Source organism: Neomonachus schauinslandi, chromosome 3 (assembly GCF_002201575.2).
Source record: "Neomonachus schauinslandi chromosome 3, ASM220157v2, whole genome shotgun sequence".
NCBI classification, from domain to species: domain Eukaryota; kingdom Metazoa; phylum Chordata; class Mammalia; order Carnivora; family Phocidae; genus Neomonachus; species Neomonachus schauinslandi.
In genome coordinates, this window is record NC_058405.1 from 134,164,646 (window position 1) to 134,183,116 (window position 18,471).

Sequence of the window (18,471 nt, forward strand, 5' to 3'; positions counted from 1 at the left end):
TCTCTCTATAAAAGCTTCAAAAGGCACATGAGAATAATAGTACATGTTTTTAAGTACTTTATTCCTTGTTTTCATTGAACACTTTTTTAAAAACTTCTTTGTGGCTAATAATGATGATGAAGATGATGGTACTACTACTACTACTACTAATAGCTTCTGTAGCCTTTTATAATTTATAAAATTGTAAAATTACTGCATTATCTTGGATTTAGCAGTTTCTTTAGGGGAGAGGACTGGCTCTTATACCCAAAGTTACAGTTGAAGAAATGAGTCAAAACCAACCGCAGTCATTTTAATACAAATGTATTTGTTAACATTACACCCAATGTTCTGAAATATATTTACTAATTTTCACAAGACATCTGAAAATTAAAAAAAAAATACAAATAAGGTATTTGAGGACATAAAGCATTCCATACATTCCCACAAGATGACAGTACTACTTACAGTATATGTTAGTGTTGTCCATTTCCTGGCTGAGCCTTCTGTTTATGATTGTGGGAAGGCAGCTGGGCAGAGAGCAGTTCTGCCGCCCCCTCTCCCATTCCCTCCTCTCTTCCCCATACTTTGCACACCCACAGTTCTGACTGTTGGGTGTTGGAATCCACTGTCCTGGAGGTCCCCCAGAGCTGCTGCAGGTGTTAGCACTGAGGGGTTTACTTAGCAGATTGACGAGAGGGTGGCCTTCCACATGGCAAGGGGTTTACCAATATTGATTTTCATGTAGCCAAACAACAGTAGTCATCTAATGGGAGATGTTTTTGCTAATTTTATGGTTATTGTACATTTTTTTCTCACAAATGCCTATGTGTTATTATTTTGTGCTTTAATTAGTGCCTAGATAATCCTAAATTGACTGAATTAAGATTCAAGAGTATATTAAACTTTCACATTACCTAATGAATGCAGGCAGCACTGGGAATCCAGAACCTTTGCTATCTCTTGCACACCTAAGTTTGGTAGTTCCCATGTGTGTCTTCTCTGTGCAGTAAAAAAAGGTCCAGACCAGAATATAATGGGTACCATCATTACAGTACTTATCATACAGTATTCTAATTTGGGTTACATGACTCCCTTCCCCGGTGGATTGTAAGCTTCTTGTGGATAGGGTTGTATCTTGTTTACCCTTGTTCTTCTAAGGAAAGGTATCTAATGTACAGTAGGAAAGCAATAAACGAATGTGCATTCATTAAAAGATGTGTTTGGCGGAGAGTCATTTAAAATTCCATAGATTTTGATAATTCATACTGCAATGTGAAGTCTTATTTATTTGAATCCATTAATTTGAAATCTAGATGTGATAAAAAGTTATGTGTTAAAACCACTCTTCTCAAGATTATACATGCATTGTAGGAAAATGATATTTTTTGATCCTGCTAAATAGACATTATTTACCATTACAATTTATACAGTATTTAAAATAATTACATTTTATCAGAAATATTTTTAGTTTGTGCCTTTTGGTAACTTAGATGGGTTAACATCTGTCTCACCTTGCTATCGGAGTTAGAAAGTTTTCAATGACAGACTGAAATTCATTCTGGAAGAACCAAAGAACCACAGAAGAAAAATACCAAAACAAAGTAGGAAAACAGTGAATCGGTGGTTATAAAAGATGAGACCCAAGTAGTATATTACCAAATGAATGAATAAATGAATGACAGTATCTCCAAGAAAACAAAATTTACATGCGTAAAATGTGAACTATTAACATCATGAAAGAAGAGGCCAAAAAGAAATATTATCAATTGGATTTCAGAGAAGAGAGGCAAGGTTGTAAGGAAAAGCTCCATGAAGGAAGTGAACCCTAAGCTGGTCATGAGGAAATGAGTCAATGTGAGAAAATAACTTCATATCTGTATTTTCTTTATTGCGGTGGAACACATTACCACAAACTTAGTGGCTCAGAACAGCATACTTTATTATCTGGCCATTTCTATGGGGCAGGATCCAGGACATGCTTGTCTGAATCCTCTGCTCAGGGTCTTAAAGGCTGAAATCAAGGTGCTAACTGGGTGATGTTCTTTTCTGGGGCTTGGGGACATCTTTTACACGCACATAGTTGTTGGTGGAAGTCAGTTCCTTGCAGCATTTTCCCTGTTTTCTTGCTGGCCCCCAGCCAGGGGTCTCCCATATTCCTCACCTTGCCACTCTCCTCCAACATGGCAGCTTCCTTCCTCAAGGCCGCCAGCAAAAGAAGCTCCTGCTTCTTCCACCCTCTTTCAAGTGATCCACTTGATTCTGTCAGGCCCACTTGGGAAAAATCTCCCTTTTGATGAACTTGAAGTCAACTGATTAGAGACCTTCATTATATCTGCAAAATCTCTTTACCTTTGCCATATATCATAACATAATCATGGGAGTGATAGCTTTACGCTTTTGCCATGCTCTATTGACCAAAAGCAAATTACAGCTCCTGCCCGCACTCAGGGGGATTGTACAAGGATGTGGGCCATTGGGGGTCACCCTACATTCCTGCCTACCACAGTGTCTTCTTTTGTAAGAGCATGTTTTAAAAGTGAGGATCTTTCTTTCTTTTTCTTTCTTTCTTTCTTTCTTTCTTTCTTTCTTTCTTTCTTTCTTTCTTTCTTTCTTTCTTTCTTTCTTTCTTTCTCTCTCTCTCTCTCTCTCTCTCTTTCTTTCTTTCAAGATTTTAAAAAAATGAGCCCTGGGTGTCACATGCCAGGCTAAGGAAAAGAACTTCTTTTGAACTTGGAGCTTTTACTTATTTCTACTTGGGGGACTAGCTGTACATAGTTATTAAGGGAATGGAAAGGATCCTAGAGTGAGTTATAATTAGAGAAGCCCACATCATCATTTTGAAACACTGTAAGAGCTTCCTAACTGGTCTCTTACCTGCTGGTCTTTACTCCCTCACATCTGCCTTGACTTGCCAAGGTGATCTTTTCAAATGCACATCCAACCCTGCCACTACCCTTCTTAAAATACTTGTGCTGGCTACTAGATGGAATCAAGCTCTCCATCCTCCTAGGAAGGGGCTGCCATGCTGTTTAGCTTCATGTCCCAACACAAGCTTCATGTGCCCTTCATTCACACTCAACTGAGGCAGTGGCAGGAGAGGCTGAGGGGAGGGGATGGATTTGAAAGGCATTGAGTAGGTAGAATTACCTGGGTATGGTGAAGGTGAGGATGAGGCTGCTCCATGCATGCAAATAGGAGTGCAGGTGCAGTAGCAAATGTAGGAGAGAAGAGTTAGTTTGAGGTCGCCCTAGAACATCATCACACACCAAGGACTTGTTGCAGGCATGACCTCCACAGAGATGAGAATCCATGCAGCGTTAGGAAATTGTGGATTCACAAGAGAAGAGGGACAACAGAAGGACTCCCACCAGTGGTAGATTACAGAGGTGGGATAGTAAAGATGTTAGTTCATAGCTGAATGCAGTTTTCCACATTCCAGGAAGTACCCAGTAAAAACAATGACAGATAAAACATTGCTTTTCATTGTTTCTGTGGGCAACATTAATAGGACCTAATTTGGGGATGCCTAAAGAAAATATCAGGAAGAGAGGTTTCAAAGTTGTCCTGGTTATCTCAAATTAACTTTGTCTTTTCAAGTGTCTTTGGTCACTTGGCCTTACAAAATCTGGTTACAAATCTTGAAGTTCTTTTGTGCTTGTTTTGGACTGTATGGAAGTACCTAAGTTTTTCTTCTGCTGCTTTCTATTTCTTCCGGAGGGTGTTGGCCCAAAAATGTGTTTAAGCTGTCCTGGTCTGCCTTCCTGAGATGGGACACACGCCAGGGAGAGTGCACAAAATGGGATGCTGCTTTTCTTCTTGACGGAAGGTGGATTCTAATCTCCACTTACCTTTTTTCCTCTGTAACTAAGTAGAATCTACCATATCAATGCCCCGTCAGTTTCCAGCTCATGTGGTTCTTGTGATTCCTCCCGTGGCCATTTGAATGCTGTCATTGCTTTGGGCCTGCAGGCTAGTGCCAGCACTGCTGTGACAGCAGCCCGTGGAGTTCACACGCTGCTTGCTGGGCTGAGTGTGACTCCCTGCTGGTGCCAACACTGCTTCGCACCAAGTGTGCCCCGCTGGCATGACTCCTCACCGGGGGCACCTCTGCCGGTTGCCCTTACTGCCTGTGACATGCATTCTCACTGGGCACACAAGGATACTTGCTGAAAGTCGTTTGTACCCCTTGATTAACTGTTGAAGTTGTAGCCACTGTTTCAAAGCCCCTTCACTTTGGGAACATACCTTCTGGTAGGGAGTTGATAAAGCCCTCACAAAGAGCCAATAGGTAGAAGGAGGCACTGGTCCTGATGTGCTATACCTTCCCTGGTGAAGGAACTTTTACTTTGGGAACTTGGTTATCTCATAAACTGGACACTAATGCATCAGGATTTCCCCTCCTCCTCCCTGGGAAACGGGGTCCAAGTCCTTTCAGTAGAGGTTATTGGGAGGTTGGTTGTAGGCATACTCTTTGAGTCTAATTATCTTGGGCCTGAAAATGTCATGGGGATAGGTGAAAAGCCTCTTAAGTAAGCTTTCATGAGTTTAGGTCTTCCCCTTAGTGACAGGTCATCTGCTCATGTCCTCCAGAAGTGGTCATCTCTCATGGTGGGATCTATCTTCCTCCTACAATGTCCCAAGTTTCTTGGGACTCTGGCACATCCAGTCCTGACCTCTGTGTTAGTCTAGGTGATGCTAAATGATGGTGTGGTAACAATCCCCCAACCCTAAACACACACACCAAATCTCAGTAACTTCACACAATGGAGTTTTATTTGTCACTTGCACAGTCTCCATCTTGTGGCTATAGCATCTAAAACACATGTCTTCTGAATTAATTTCCTAGGACTCTCAAACAAGATACCATAAGCTAGGTGGGTTTAAAAAATAGAAATACATTCTCTCACAGTTGTGGAGACTGGAAGTCCAAAATCAAGGTGTCAGCAGGGCCATGTTCTGAAGGCTCTAGAGGAGGACCCTTCCTTGCTTCTTTCTAACTTCTGGTAGTTTCCATCAGTCCTTGGGGTCCCTTGGCTTGTAGATCCATCATTTCAATCTCTGCCTCTACCTTCACATAGCCATCTTCCCCGTGTCTCTGTGTCTCAATTTCCTTCTTTTTATAAGAACACCAGTCCTTAGATTATGGCCCACCCTAATCAGCATGACCTTATATTAAGTTGATTATATCTGCAAAGATCTTATTTCCAAATAAGGTCACATTCACAGGTATCAGATGTTAGGACTTCAACATATTTTATGAGAGGGACACAATTCAACCCATAACACTGCAAAGTTGTGGCTAAGGAAAAGAGAGACAGAAGACATCCCATGGCTTTTAACAGTCTCATTTCAGAAGTGATACATGCTAGTTTTGTTCACGGCCCACTAGCCACAGCATGGCTCCAACATAACTGTAAGGGAAGATGGTAAATTTAGGGAAGCACATGGATATTTAGTGAGAATTACTGTCTCAGTCAAGTCTTTGACCAGCTCATTTCTTCTGATCCCAGAAGCCTCGGGAGCACACATGAGGCTGGATAGTTTCTGTGTAATGTGAAATATCTATCAAGGAACATCATATGATCCTGCAAAACATATTGAAGGAATAGACTTAGAAAACTGAGCAAAGGAAAGAGAGGAAACAGTTATATAATCTGCAAAACCATCCCATATTTGTTTGTCATCTTAATCCAGAGAATACAAAATGGTGGGCAACAAGTTGGATCTAGTCCATAGATGTTATTTGTGTGAACTACACAATGTTTAAGGAATGTGAACAAAATATCTAGATATCTTTCCTTGAACAATTGAAAGATATGACAACATCTGGGCCCATGTTTCCACAGAAAAAACCAGTAATAAGGATAACAGCCAAAGAAGTCCTGCTCCTTTTAGACAGTCCCATCTTTGCAGTTAACTCTGCTCCCCACCATTCCCTCTAGTATTGCCCACATTGAGGCTCAGTATCAGTTCTCATTCATCTTTGTGATTTCACCAGTGTTTTCATGTAGGAGAGATTTTTTTTTCCCCCTTATATTTTGCTCTTTTTACCCACTTGATTTATCTGATTGGCCACTTCAGGCCAAGACTTGGACGCTGATTCCTGCTTTAGCCGTCTGCAAAGGAAACACTCCTCCTGTGTTTCCTTCACTGTCTCCACTACTGTGGTAACCCAACACTCTGACACTGACCTGTGGGTTTTCCACACCAAGCAATTTTGAGACACTGGCTGGATCTCCTACAGTTCAACTCAATTCAATTCAATTCTGACACTGTCTACCTAGAGATAGCATCCAATCCCACAGGTTATGGGCTCGGTCCCACGAAACTGCCCCATTGTACATGCCTCACAAGTTCAGATTGTCACTGTGCTTCTGATGGGCTATAAATCGAAGAGGTTCCTACCACCTCCTCCTCAGATTTGATTAATTTGCTAGAGTGGCTCACCAGAAACCAGGAGAACAGTTTACTTACTAGAATGCTTTTTTTTTTTTTAGATATAAAAGGATATAATTTAGGAACAGCCAGACAGAAGAGATGCATAGGGCAAGGTATGGGATGGAGTACAGAAGCTTCCATGCTTCTGTACAGAAGCTTCCATGCTTCTGAGCATGCCATGCCCCAAATCTTCACATGTTCACCAACCTGGAAGTTCTCTGAATCCCATAGTTCAGGAATTTTTATGGAGGCTTCACTATGTAGGCATGATTGATTAAATCTTGGGCCTTCAGTGACTGACTCAATCTCCAGACTTCTCCCCGAGGTTAGGAAGTGGAGCTGAAAGTTCCAACCCTCTAATCACATGGTTGGTTCCCTTGGCAACAAGCCTCCCTCCTTAGGTTACTAAAGGTTTTCCAAAAGTTACCTTAGTAACATAAATGCAGTTGTAAAGAGAGGGTCTTGTTATGAATAGCAAGACACCCACTTTACCTTTATGTCTCTGAAATACTTCAGGAACTAAGGACAGGAGATCAACTTTTGTAACAAAAGATGCCCCTACGGCTTTTATATAGGAAATCACAAGAGTTTTAGGAGCTGTGTGTCTATCCACAGTGGATAGAGACCAAATATGCATTCCTTACCATAAATCAGAGTATCGCACCATCTGCAATAGTTGTGACTTAAGGTGAATGGTTGACAAAAGCCTGGAAATACCTGTGATGGGGATAGGTGTATAAATGTTTGCAATGAAATACTTGCAATTGGGATGGTTGCATAAATTTGAATGTAATTAACATAATGCATGTTGACTGAAGTAAATCCTTATTGATACAGCTTTTTGTGCCTTTTCTCCCCTTTACAGACCATTGGAACGATCCAGTGAAGATGTGGATATAATATTCACAAGGCTGAAAGAAGTTAAAGCTTTCGAGAAATTTCACCCAAATCTCCTTCATCAGATTTGTTTATGTGGTTATTACGAGAATCTGGAAAAAGGAATAACATGTAAGAAATGTAACTCCAGTGGTGTATTTTCGTGTATGGTTTGTGATCATTTGTAGTTATCCCATGGAGATAGATTTCTTTGACTTTGTTCACAGCATGTAAATGTTCTTCCAGGGTAGCCTGGAAGATGGAACTGGAAGGATGTACTGATTCATATATTCAGCTAAATCCTTAGAAACTCAAATATTTTCTTTACCCCAAGAAATATGTGAGTCAGTAGGATATTAAATAAAGATAAAAGGACTCTTAATGAATGTTAATAGAAATGTTTTGAATCAACCTGAGTGGTATCATCTATTTCAGGTGTGAATAATGGGCACGGAAAGAAAACAAGAGGGTGGCAACTGCATTAAAGTTTTTTTTCATTAAAAAATAATGCTTTTCCATCTTTTGGGACACTTTTATGATACAATAACAGAAAGCTTCCACCCAACTGGCTTGAATATCAATTACTCCTATAAGGAGGAAAAAAATCAATTACTCATATTCAAGAAGTCTTGAGATAGGATGGCTTCAGAGTTGGTTAATTAAGTGACTTGAAGACATTACTAAGGTCACATGTCTCTCCCATTTTGTTTTTGTATATGTTTTGCTGTGCATCCTCAGGTGTTGGCTTTTGTTGTCAGACTTGACCCAAGTGATTCTAAGACAGCTATAGCAATTAGAGGCATTACATGTGTTAGGAGGGGAAAATTTCCCCCTACCCCTCCTAGTTCTTTTGGCTGGGCTAATAAACTGACATAAGACAGACTAATGGGAGAAAAAAAAATCAAATTAAATTTTATACATTATTCATACATATGGTCATCTCATAGGTATGGGACCTAAGAAGCAGGCTGTTTATATGCTTTTTAGATAAAGAAACGGTAAGTTTGTGGAAAACCAACAAGACAAAGAAACTTAAACTTGGGTACTAATTAGTGAAGAAACTAAGCAGAGTTTGTTTATATAGCTTCTTGGCCCTGAATTCTCTGTCTGGTGATAATGATGTCTACATCTTGGTGCAGGAAGGGTTCCTTTCACATGGGAGACTTACTTCCTGCTCTCCAGGGGACAGAGAGGAGGGTCAGAGTGTCCTTGCACTGGCTGTTTCTCAAGTAACTTTGATTCAAAATAATCAATACACCACTTTGGCATATTTTGGGGTACCTGCCCTGAGCCCCATCACATGACAATACAAAGATACCCTGCTGAAGGACTATTTCATCTTGTGTATGTTTTCAGAAGTCCCCCAGCAGACTTCCTATTTCATTAGCCAGAATTGCATCACATACCTGCATCTAAACCAGTCACTGCCAAAGATAATGGGATCACCATGATTGATTTGGACCAATCATGATTACTCCACTGGAGCTAGGGAAGAAACTCTATGCTCTGAGCTCTTAGTCCTGTGGAAGAGGGTGGAAACTTGATAAAATCTATGTTAACTTAGGTAAGAGGAGGAGGGTGTATGATTCTGAGTGGGAGACCAACAGGGTCTGTCAAATATAATTGTAGAAAATTTGGAAGACAAGCAAGAGAAAAATCATGTACTATCCCCAAATGCAGAAATTGCTATTAACACTTTATATCCTTCAAGATGTCTTCCTACATTCCTACATGTGTACACACATAGTCATACTTATATTTAAAAGTCATCCATACATATTGTTTTCAAACCAATATATATTTTTTTCTTACTGACATCAGAAACTTCATTCTTTTGTGGATGAGACTCTTATTTTCTGTTTCTTAAGGCCATTTTCAATATAAATCTTCCATGATTCATTTTGTAATGTAAAATTGATTGGCAGGTGATGATGTCTTTTGGGGCCAAGAAGTTCATGAAAGGCAAAACCCTAACTCTAAACTAAGTCACTTACAAAGGCTAGGAATAGCAGAGTTACTGGAGAGGCCAGCTATAAACTCATCAGTCTATCATCTTAAGCTTATTACTGCACCTGTGTGGGATGCCATTGTTCTTCTTGCCTTTTCACGGCATGTCCTGGGGAGTTTAGAGCAGCTTGTCATCATTATTGTGCTCCTAGAAGCTTGCTCTTATAGGCAGGGAGCACTAGCCCTGCCAGAATTCAACTGTCTCACTGGGTTGTCATGTGATTTTATACTGAGTCTCTTGATCTCTGACTCTAATTGTGAAAAGAATTTTAAAATATTAGGTCATTCAATCTATTTATTTAGCCAAGATATTTAAAAGGATAGTCAGATTTGTATGAGAGTTTTGAGCCAGTGTTTCAGAATGATTTTCCAAAGTACTGGTCTTAACATGATATGAGAACTAAGGTTCTCTCTAAATACCTAAATGTTTTCTCTCTGAGATTACCAAAGTGAAGCAAAATCAGGTTCAGAAATTTCTGATGAGAGTCATTTCCAAAGAGTAGTTAACTCTTAAGGCCTAAAAGCAATGAATTTATAAAACAAATAAGAAAAAGGACAGTGATAATACTGGTTAAAATTTTTAAAACAGATTTTATTTTTCTTACTCATTTATTGATGAGCTTAAAAGAGGACATTCTATTCTAAAATACATTGCTTTTAATATAAGTAGATTTAGGAAATTGGGGTGGAAGACTAGTATTTTGTTGAATCAAATAACCTTGTTAGTATGTACCCCATCTAGAGTAATTACTTTCTAAGAATCACAATACTATGAAATATATTTAAGATAAATTACATAAAACATCAGTGAATTCTTCTTAAATTCAAAGTATCTTACAGCATTTAGGGTTATCATCCCTTATTACTACTCTATAAATATAAAAGAGTTCCCTTTAATAGAGTTCCACTTCATAGAATAAATAGGATATAGCTTTGTTGACAGAGGGGAAAAGAGAAATATGTCATGCTTTTATGGAAACAGATAGAGGAAAGGTGGAGAGCTTTGCTAGATCCAGGTCATGCTTATAATGACCAGTGGTCGTACGGTAAAACCAACTTATATTCGGTGTATTTACCTTACTGTTTCTTTTTCAGTATTTCGCCAGGGTGATATTGGAACAAACTGGTATGCTGTCCTGGCAGGGTCTTTGGATGTTAAAGTGTCTGAGACCAGCAGTCACCAGGTAAGATAACATATGTATTTTTTTTTTAAGTAGGATTTATAATTATTATTTTTACAGACACATTAGGTCTGTATCTTTTATGCCATCAAAATTACATTTTCAAACTCCTCTCCTCTTTCCATAGGAGTTAGACAAGTGTTTGTTGAATTCTTTTATTAAGTTACTCAACAAACATACATACTGCATGTCTCCCATGGTTTGAGTATGGTGACAGGTGTTGGAACATGAAGGGCAAGAACATGATGCCTGCCTTCCAGGAGCTTGCTATCTATTGGGAAATGCAAACGATTCAATTGCAATGTGATAAATTGCTGTTGCATAAATTGAAATGCGAGCAAAGGGGACAGAGAATCAAGTTTTTCTAGGTTTGTCCTCAGATCCTTCCTCCATCTGGTATCCTGACTTTTCTTTGTTGTCGAAGTGGTCCCCTCGTCAGCCTTGTAGGCACTGTAGTGATGCAGGGGAAGTGTGGTTGATGCACTCTCCCTATAAATCGTGCTCTCTCACTGTTTCTCTGCCTCATCTTATCAAATGTGGAAGGGCCAATAATATCTTTTCTTTCTAAAGTGTGGAACTTGCTTGCTTGATCTTCATTAGTGACCTCTGAGGAGCTTAGCATCCTAGTAGATAAAACTCATTTTGTCTCCTTTCTCCTTCCCCCTCCCCCCACAATATTTGTGACTATTTAAAATTGGACCCAGACTCATATCTGCAGTGAACCTTGCTCATCCTTATTCCATGGGGCCCAAATGTTTGGAGCCAAAAACCTTGAATCTCAAAAGGACAGCCCCTAAAAGCCACCTTCAAGCTCAGTATGAAAATGGCGCAAGCTTTCTATCTGCATATTCAGGATTCATATAAAAACTGCAGGAATGGGGCGCCTGGGTGGCTCAGTTGGTTAAGCGACTGCCTTCGGCTCAGGTCATGATCCTGGAGTCCCTGGATCGAGTCCCACATCGGGCTCCCTGCTCAGCAGGGAGTCTGCTTCTCCCTCTGACCCTCGCCCCTCTCATGTGCTCTCTCTCATTCTCTCTCAAATAAATAAATAAAATCTTTAAAAAAAAAAAAAAACTGCAGGAATGGAATTGGCTAATTGTAACATCAGAAAGAATTATCAAGAAAAATTTATAAATCGGTTAAAGGGACAAATACCCTGCAGCCAAATACTATGTTTAAGGCAGTGGTTCTGAGCCTTCTTCATATGTAACACACTTCAAATGTGAGCAACATTTATAATGCCCTAAATTTGAGATTTAAATTTTGTAGGAACATGTGTGCATATTGAAGTTATGGGAAGCCAACTGTCTAAAAATGGAAAAGTATCCTAAAGATTGTTGGTAAAGTGGGCATTTGGAATTTGGAATATAGTAGCCAATGTTACTCCCATTGTTATGGATGGTTACAGTCTCAGGCCAGTGCCCAAGTCCAAGTAACTTAGATACTTTTTCTGTGGATCACTGCATAGAAAGTCACATTAAAAACTGCCTGGGACCTGTGCCTTTCAAGCTTGTTGGGACGACCCCTCTTCTTCTCTCTCACAGAGCCAGTTTTCTCCTGGAGTTCAGAGGGCCGAGGTAAGAAGTGAGTTTTTTATTCTTGTAAGCTGCCTTAGTTTCTCAATGGAACTGAGAACAAGCTAGCATTTCTTGGGTATCTGCCATGTGCTGGGCGGTGTTCTAAGCACCTAATAGGTATTTATTTACTCCTTTATTCCTCACAACAACCCTATAGGGTAGGTCATATTACTGTTCTTGTTTTATGGGTAAGGAAGTAAGGTCCTGACTGGTTAAATAACTTGCCCCAAATAACAACCTAGAAATTAGGGGAATCAAGATTCAAACCCAAGAAGTCAGTCACCTGAACATAGCCTCTCAGGCACTACTCTGTGCTTTTGACTCAAAAGAAATGTGGTGACTCCCGCACCTTCCCTCTCTCTGCTATTTGTCATCTTTTCAGATTTCACCATGTCTCTTTGCACACACCTTCCACCTGCAGACTACTGTCCTGGTGGGGACCCTTGGGCTCCTTGCTCAGAGCTGTTCCTGATGCTCACTGTAGCCAGGTCTCACCTGTGTGGAGGTGTGGAGGGGACAGGACCTAGTAGAGGATGGTTCTTCTCACTCCTCTGGGTGGTCCTGAATGAGTGATGATGGAGAGAGGGGAGGAACTGAAAAAAGAAGGTGAGGAAAGAGAGGAAAGGGGAGGAAGATGAGAATTAAAGGGGAGAAAAGGGAGAAGGGAAGGAAAACACAGGGAGGAAAGAGAAGAAGAAGAAAGGCAGAGCAGATGTACCTAAGGGATGGTAAATAACATCAGCATGGATGTGCTGAGACATCAAATGTTCAAAGCTGGCCTGAGATTTTGATGGTATTAAAATAGGATTTGGCCAGGGGCTCCTGGAATTTAGCCCTGGACCAATTCTCTCTCACCACGGGGTCCAAGCAGAGAATAGCTCAGTAACACTTTGTTATTAGCTGTGGGGTTTTTAAAATCTTAACAAACCTTTAACTTCAGCTGTAGTTTTGACCTCAAACCCATGCCAAGAACTTTCCTAAGCTGAGCTTGGTCTTGTCTTAAGTTGTTAGGAATTTTAGCTTTATATCAAAGCTGGCTTACTGCCTCCTCTGTGTACATCACCCCACATTGTCCAACCAGGGTTTTCTGGACTGATTTACATCACTAAGCTATATAGATGAGAAAGCTCATTGACTTCTATATCTTCCAACCCTCCAGAGAGGAGTCTGAGAAACACAGAGGTCCCAGCCGTCCAGCCAGCGCAGACGGTCACCTGCAGAACATGGTTGCCACCCCCTGGGAGGAAGAAGCTAAAGAGAATGAGCAAGATGGCTGAATCTCCTCCCGTGGCAAGCTGTTTGACAGGGAGAAACAAAAAAGCCATTTCCACCTGTGCTGGCCTTGTAATGGGCTCTGGATCTCTGCCCACTAGTGACGTGGCCAAATCAGGGTGATGAGTTAGCCAATCAGAATAGTACTGTCTCTAAGTCAGAGTTCTCCAGAGAAATAGAACAAATAGAAGATGGATGGATAGATGATACATAGATAGATAGATACATAGATAGATAGATAGATAGATAGATAGATAGATAGATAGATAGATAGATAGATACTTTAAGGAATTGACTTATGTGATTATGGGGGCTGGTAAGTTTGAAATCCATATGGTGCAGGGTGAAGATCAGGCAAAACTTGATGCTGCAGTCTTGAGTCTGAAAGCTGGAAACCCAGGCAGAATTCCTGTGTTGCAATCTGGAAGCAGAATTCCATCTTTTTAGGGAAACCTCAAGGGAAACATGTTTGCTCTTAAGTAAGTCCTTTGATTGGATGAAACCGACCCACATTATGGAGGATAATCTGCTTTGCTTAAAGTCTCCTGATTGTAAATGTTAAACAGTATCATTAGATTACAACAAAATGTAGGCTAATGTTTGACTAAGCAACTGGTTATCCTGGTTAAGCCAAGTTGACCATAAAATTAACCATCAGCTACCCCAATAGGGACTGAAATGAGCTTGGGCTATGGGAAGAGAAGCAAGGGAAGGCCTACAATTGCTACCCCTATAGACCGGCAGCAACTTTGCTAAGTGCTTTCATTGTAGTTTACTTGCTAGGGATTCTGTGTGCATCATCTTTAGGCATTCATGCCGTATTTCACAACTGGGCTTGAAAACAAGGCTCAGCGACATTAGGTGTAATTTCCCCGGGCCACACAAATGTACGTGGCCAAATGAAGACTTAAATTCAGGTCTGACATACTCCAAATTTCATGTTCTTCCTGTTGTTCACACAGGAAAAACGGTAAGCAGGGCAGGAAAAGAAAAAGAAGAAAAGTTAAAAGAGACTAAGAGCGAATTAAGGAAAGAGAAAAGAGGTAACAGCACAGAAGAGTGAAATCTTTAAGTGAGTAGGGCTGTTGCTAGCCTGCCCCTCCATTTTCATTCAAGTCTCTCCCTGACCTGTGTGCCTTTCTTCTCATCTGAGAGTCAGAAGTCAGAGATGGTAGTGATAAATTCCCAAACTTATCTCTGAGTTTCAGAGATACCCTCTACCACCCTCAGTGGGGTGTTAGTTGAGCGGGAATGGTGGAAATAAGAGCAGACGTAGATCATGGTAGTGGAGCGCCCACTACAGGTAGCTGTGTGAAAAGCACTTTTCATGCATTATTTCATTGGCTACTCAACTACAGGGCCCTTCCTCGATTAGTGCTATTATTAGTGTCATTTTACAGGTAGATGCTAAATAAAGATCACACAGCCATTAGGTATCAGAGGAGTTCTTTGTGGTTCTGGGGCTCAAGTTCTTGGCTATTACGGTTGTACAGGTGCCAACCAGAAGTAATAATGAATGTGGGGAGAAGCTTTTCCCCTGTAGCTCCCGAAACTACCTGCCCAATTCCAGCTCAGAGCTCCACACGTCTTACCTCCAAGCCCATCTTGCAGGAGTTTGCTCCACCTTAGACAAGCTCTGCTGGGATGCGGGGCCCTCTTTACACCACCTTTTAGATCATCAGTTAGCATGGCCCATCTCTTCAAAAAGGTTTCTGGGTTTGAGGGTGGGATAGATACGTATGGATGCTAAGGGAGGGAGATTAAGGCCCTATGTACAAGGTGGAGGTGCAGGATTGGAGTTTGTGTTGATGGGATGTATGGGGGCTGAGGGAAAGTGGGGATCCTGACTCAGAGGAAGAGGTAGGTGGTGATGCCAGTAATTGAAATAAGGAGCAATAAGGAAGAAAACCCTTCACAGATTCTGATACAGTATTTTTATGTCATACATTTATTAGGCATTATTGATTTGATGGAATTTTTTTTCTGAACAAAATCACCCTATTTCTTTTATATGGCGATAGGAAGATAAAACTACACATAAATTTGAAGAATACAAAGAGCACAAATACTTTATTTGGCTCATAAATTTATATTACCTTTCTGCCTGCTTTAATATAATACTGCTTTTTCTCCTTTTCCATCATTCCCTTATACTTTTTCGCTCACTAGGTTAAAAAAACACAGCTTCTTGCCTTCTTTATGATTGGTTTGCCAGATTCTTCTTGAATTCTTTGGACTGTATGTTGAGGGTCATACTTACTTCTCATTGGTGACATGCTAGAAGCATAGTGGTAGTAACTCTCAGCATTTAGAAAGCATTTCACTTTACATTGTTTTGTTTGAGCCACCCTAGTAGGCAGACCCAACTGTGTTGTATCTTGCTCAAGCCCCAGGTGAATGAGTGGTCTGCTCAGGATGACATAGTGGTGACCCACAGAGCTGGAGATCACCATGCCTTCCTTACCCAATCCATGGCCTGCTCTTGCCATCCTTACCTTTAGCCAGCATGTGCGGCCATTTGCCTGGGTGTCTGTAAGGGGTCTTCAGAGGGCACTTGCTCCCGAGAGCCTCTAGTGTCTGTGGGTGGTGGTGGTATATAGATCCTTCTTTGCCCCCCTTGGATCACTGGTGTCTAAGATTCTGACAAAGAAAGCTGTTGATTCCACATTTGGGAAAAGTATTAAAATATAAAGACTCCACTAAATAGTACTGTAAACTTCAGGCCCTTTCCTGGGAGGGGACGATAGAGACAAAAAGCCGTTGGACTCTGGGGAGCGAGGATGGCTCACCTCCCAGTTTTGCTTGGAGCTGGCCCACCCAGTGAGTTTAGAGACCACAAGTCTGCCAGCTGGGGAGGCATGACCTAGCAGACAGACTCTGTCTCACCCTGTGGGTCTGCTCCTGACTCAGGACATATCAGATAGTGGTATCAAATCCTACTGAGTGCTGGTTGGAACCAACTTCTCTCTCTCACACACGCCTTTCCCGCCAGAGCCCCAAGCCAACACTGTCCTGCCTCCCTACTTTCCCTCCAGGTGAATCCCCCCCCAGTCTGGGCTTCAAGCATGGACTGGAGGGGAGAGACAAAAGTCTCTGGATGAAGAAAGAGATAATGGGCCCTACCTCTCAGAGACCTTCCTTGAGGAGCTGGTGCTACATTGCTTTCATTTCTTTTTCTGTGGCCCTGAAACTGTGTTTGTGCTGAGAATTCTGGGAAAAACACAGACTGTTCTGTTCCTGTTATTTTGATGAACTTTTAGAGACTGCTGTCCTTGGAAATATCTTCCTATAAATTATATTGCTTCCACTACTCCATAAACAAAACCTACTCCCCAAACACTCGTACCCCATGTCCATGTGTAATTGTCAGAAGCACTTCTTCCAACTTTCCGGGTACTTTTTCTGCCTTGGCCATTCTTTGTCTCACCCCTTGAAATTCAGAGTGCTCAGCAAGGGGACCTGCCGACAGACCTCGCCACCAGCCCACGGTATCCCAACTGGCTCACATGCTCATGTAGATTTCCACTTAGCAACACAAATCCTATCAAGGATTAATCCTCCCCATTCCCACTGATACCTGTCCCCACACTCAGTCTCTTACCTAAGCCTAACTGGGACACAAACGCCTTCAGACGCCCACAGCTGAACTCTGGTGCTCCAGAACCTGCCTGTCTTGGATACCTATTTAACTTAATGGCCTAAAAGTTAGAGATTTTACGTTCCCACTAGAATGAATAATGCTGTGGGTGTACTCTTATCTCATTAATATTTGAATGGATTCAGGGTGAGAAGTGAACATTGGAACAAGTGATACACAGTAAGTAGTAAACTTAAAAGCAATAAATAGGCAACCATACTTAACTCTGTGTGTATGTGTATTTCAGAAAGAGAGAGAGACAGGGTCCTGTTTTTCTCTGCAGATTTTATAAATGAATGGCTTTTTTTTTTGGCATGGGGGTAAATATTTAAATCCTAGAAATATATTAGATTTAATAATTAATCTTTGCACCCAAAAAGTATATTTTTCCAGTCACGTGAGAGGAGAATTTCTCATGGCTGCTTAGTGACTAGGAGTCCATGCTACGAAACAGAGAATAAGATGGTGTATTAATTCATTAAAACTTCTACCTCTCTGTAATAGATGCTTATTTAAAGTGTGTTTACCTAATGCAACATAGTGGTTAAAATCAAACCTCTTCTCAAATCCTCTCTGCTACTTCATTGCTGTGTGACCTAGGCAAGTTAGATTACCTATAAGTTGGGGATAATAATTCCTACCATAATGAGTTAAAGTCTATAAACCACTTAATGCAAAGCTTGCCACAGAGCAGGGGTTCTGGTACTTTTTTCTTACTAATTCCAGGAAAAATTTGTTGCTAGAGTGGACCTCCAACTTTGCAATGCCTGCAATGCTCTCCTTTTATCACAAGAGGGCAGTGCTAGCATAGAGAAAGCAGGAAATGTACCCAGTATTGGAATGGCCAGACTTCAACTGTCAATATCATTCAGCCATTCTGTGGGATCAGACCGTCCTGGCTGCTGTAGACACTTGTATGTTATCCACCCTCTCATCTGTTTCTGTGACATTCTCTGGCAATTTTTAGTCCAGTTTTGGAAAACACTCTCTCACTGGTACTTCCCCCAAAGTAAAATGTGCTTTTATTTACCCTCCTTTGTCTCTCTATCAAAGATGTTTGTAAAGTGTTGGATTTTTGTTTATGAAATTTGAAGGACAGGCATGTCTCTCTATCATGTGGCTCTCTCTGTCCTTCTCTGTCTTTCTGTCTTAGCCTGTCTGATGCTCTCATTTACTCTCATTTCACCCCATTATTTTCAGAGAACATTGCTCTCACCGGGGAACATTTTCTGAACACATTTAATGAGCCCCTGAAACGTGAAAGCTGCCAACTCTATAGTGGTTGTTTGGCATCTCCTGTGACTTGTCTGCTCAGATTATGCTATTGGTTAGGAACCGATCAGGAGGTTGTCTAGCGTCCTGCATGAGGCATCCACACACTGTAGTTAGTTTTGTTGCCATGTAATTCTTTGTTTGGGTGGATGCAGGACCGGCTCTCTGCTGCAGGGAGGCCAGCCTCTCTGATGCAGTTATCAGAATGCTAATACGAGTCTGTTCTCAG

General features: G+C 41.1%; 1 protein-coding gene across 2 annotated transcripts in view; it reads left to right on the forward strand.

Moving 5' to 3' along the window:
- RAPGEF4 (Rap guanine nucleotide exchange factor 4) overlaps positions 1 to 18,471 on the forward strand; it is a 292,248-nt gene that overhangs the window by 44,067 nt on the left and 229,710 nt on the right. For both annotated transcript variants that reach the window (XM_021703202.2, XM_021703203.2), the window contains exons 2-3: positions 7,286 to 7,428; positions 10,399 to 10,487. In XM_021703202.2, coding sequence (XP_021558877.1) covers positions 7,286 to 7,428; positions 10,399 to 10,487 — 232 coding nt within the window. The remainder of the gene's footprint in view (positions 1 to 7,285; positions 7,429 to 10,398; positions 10,488 to 18,471) is intronic.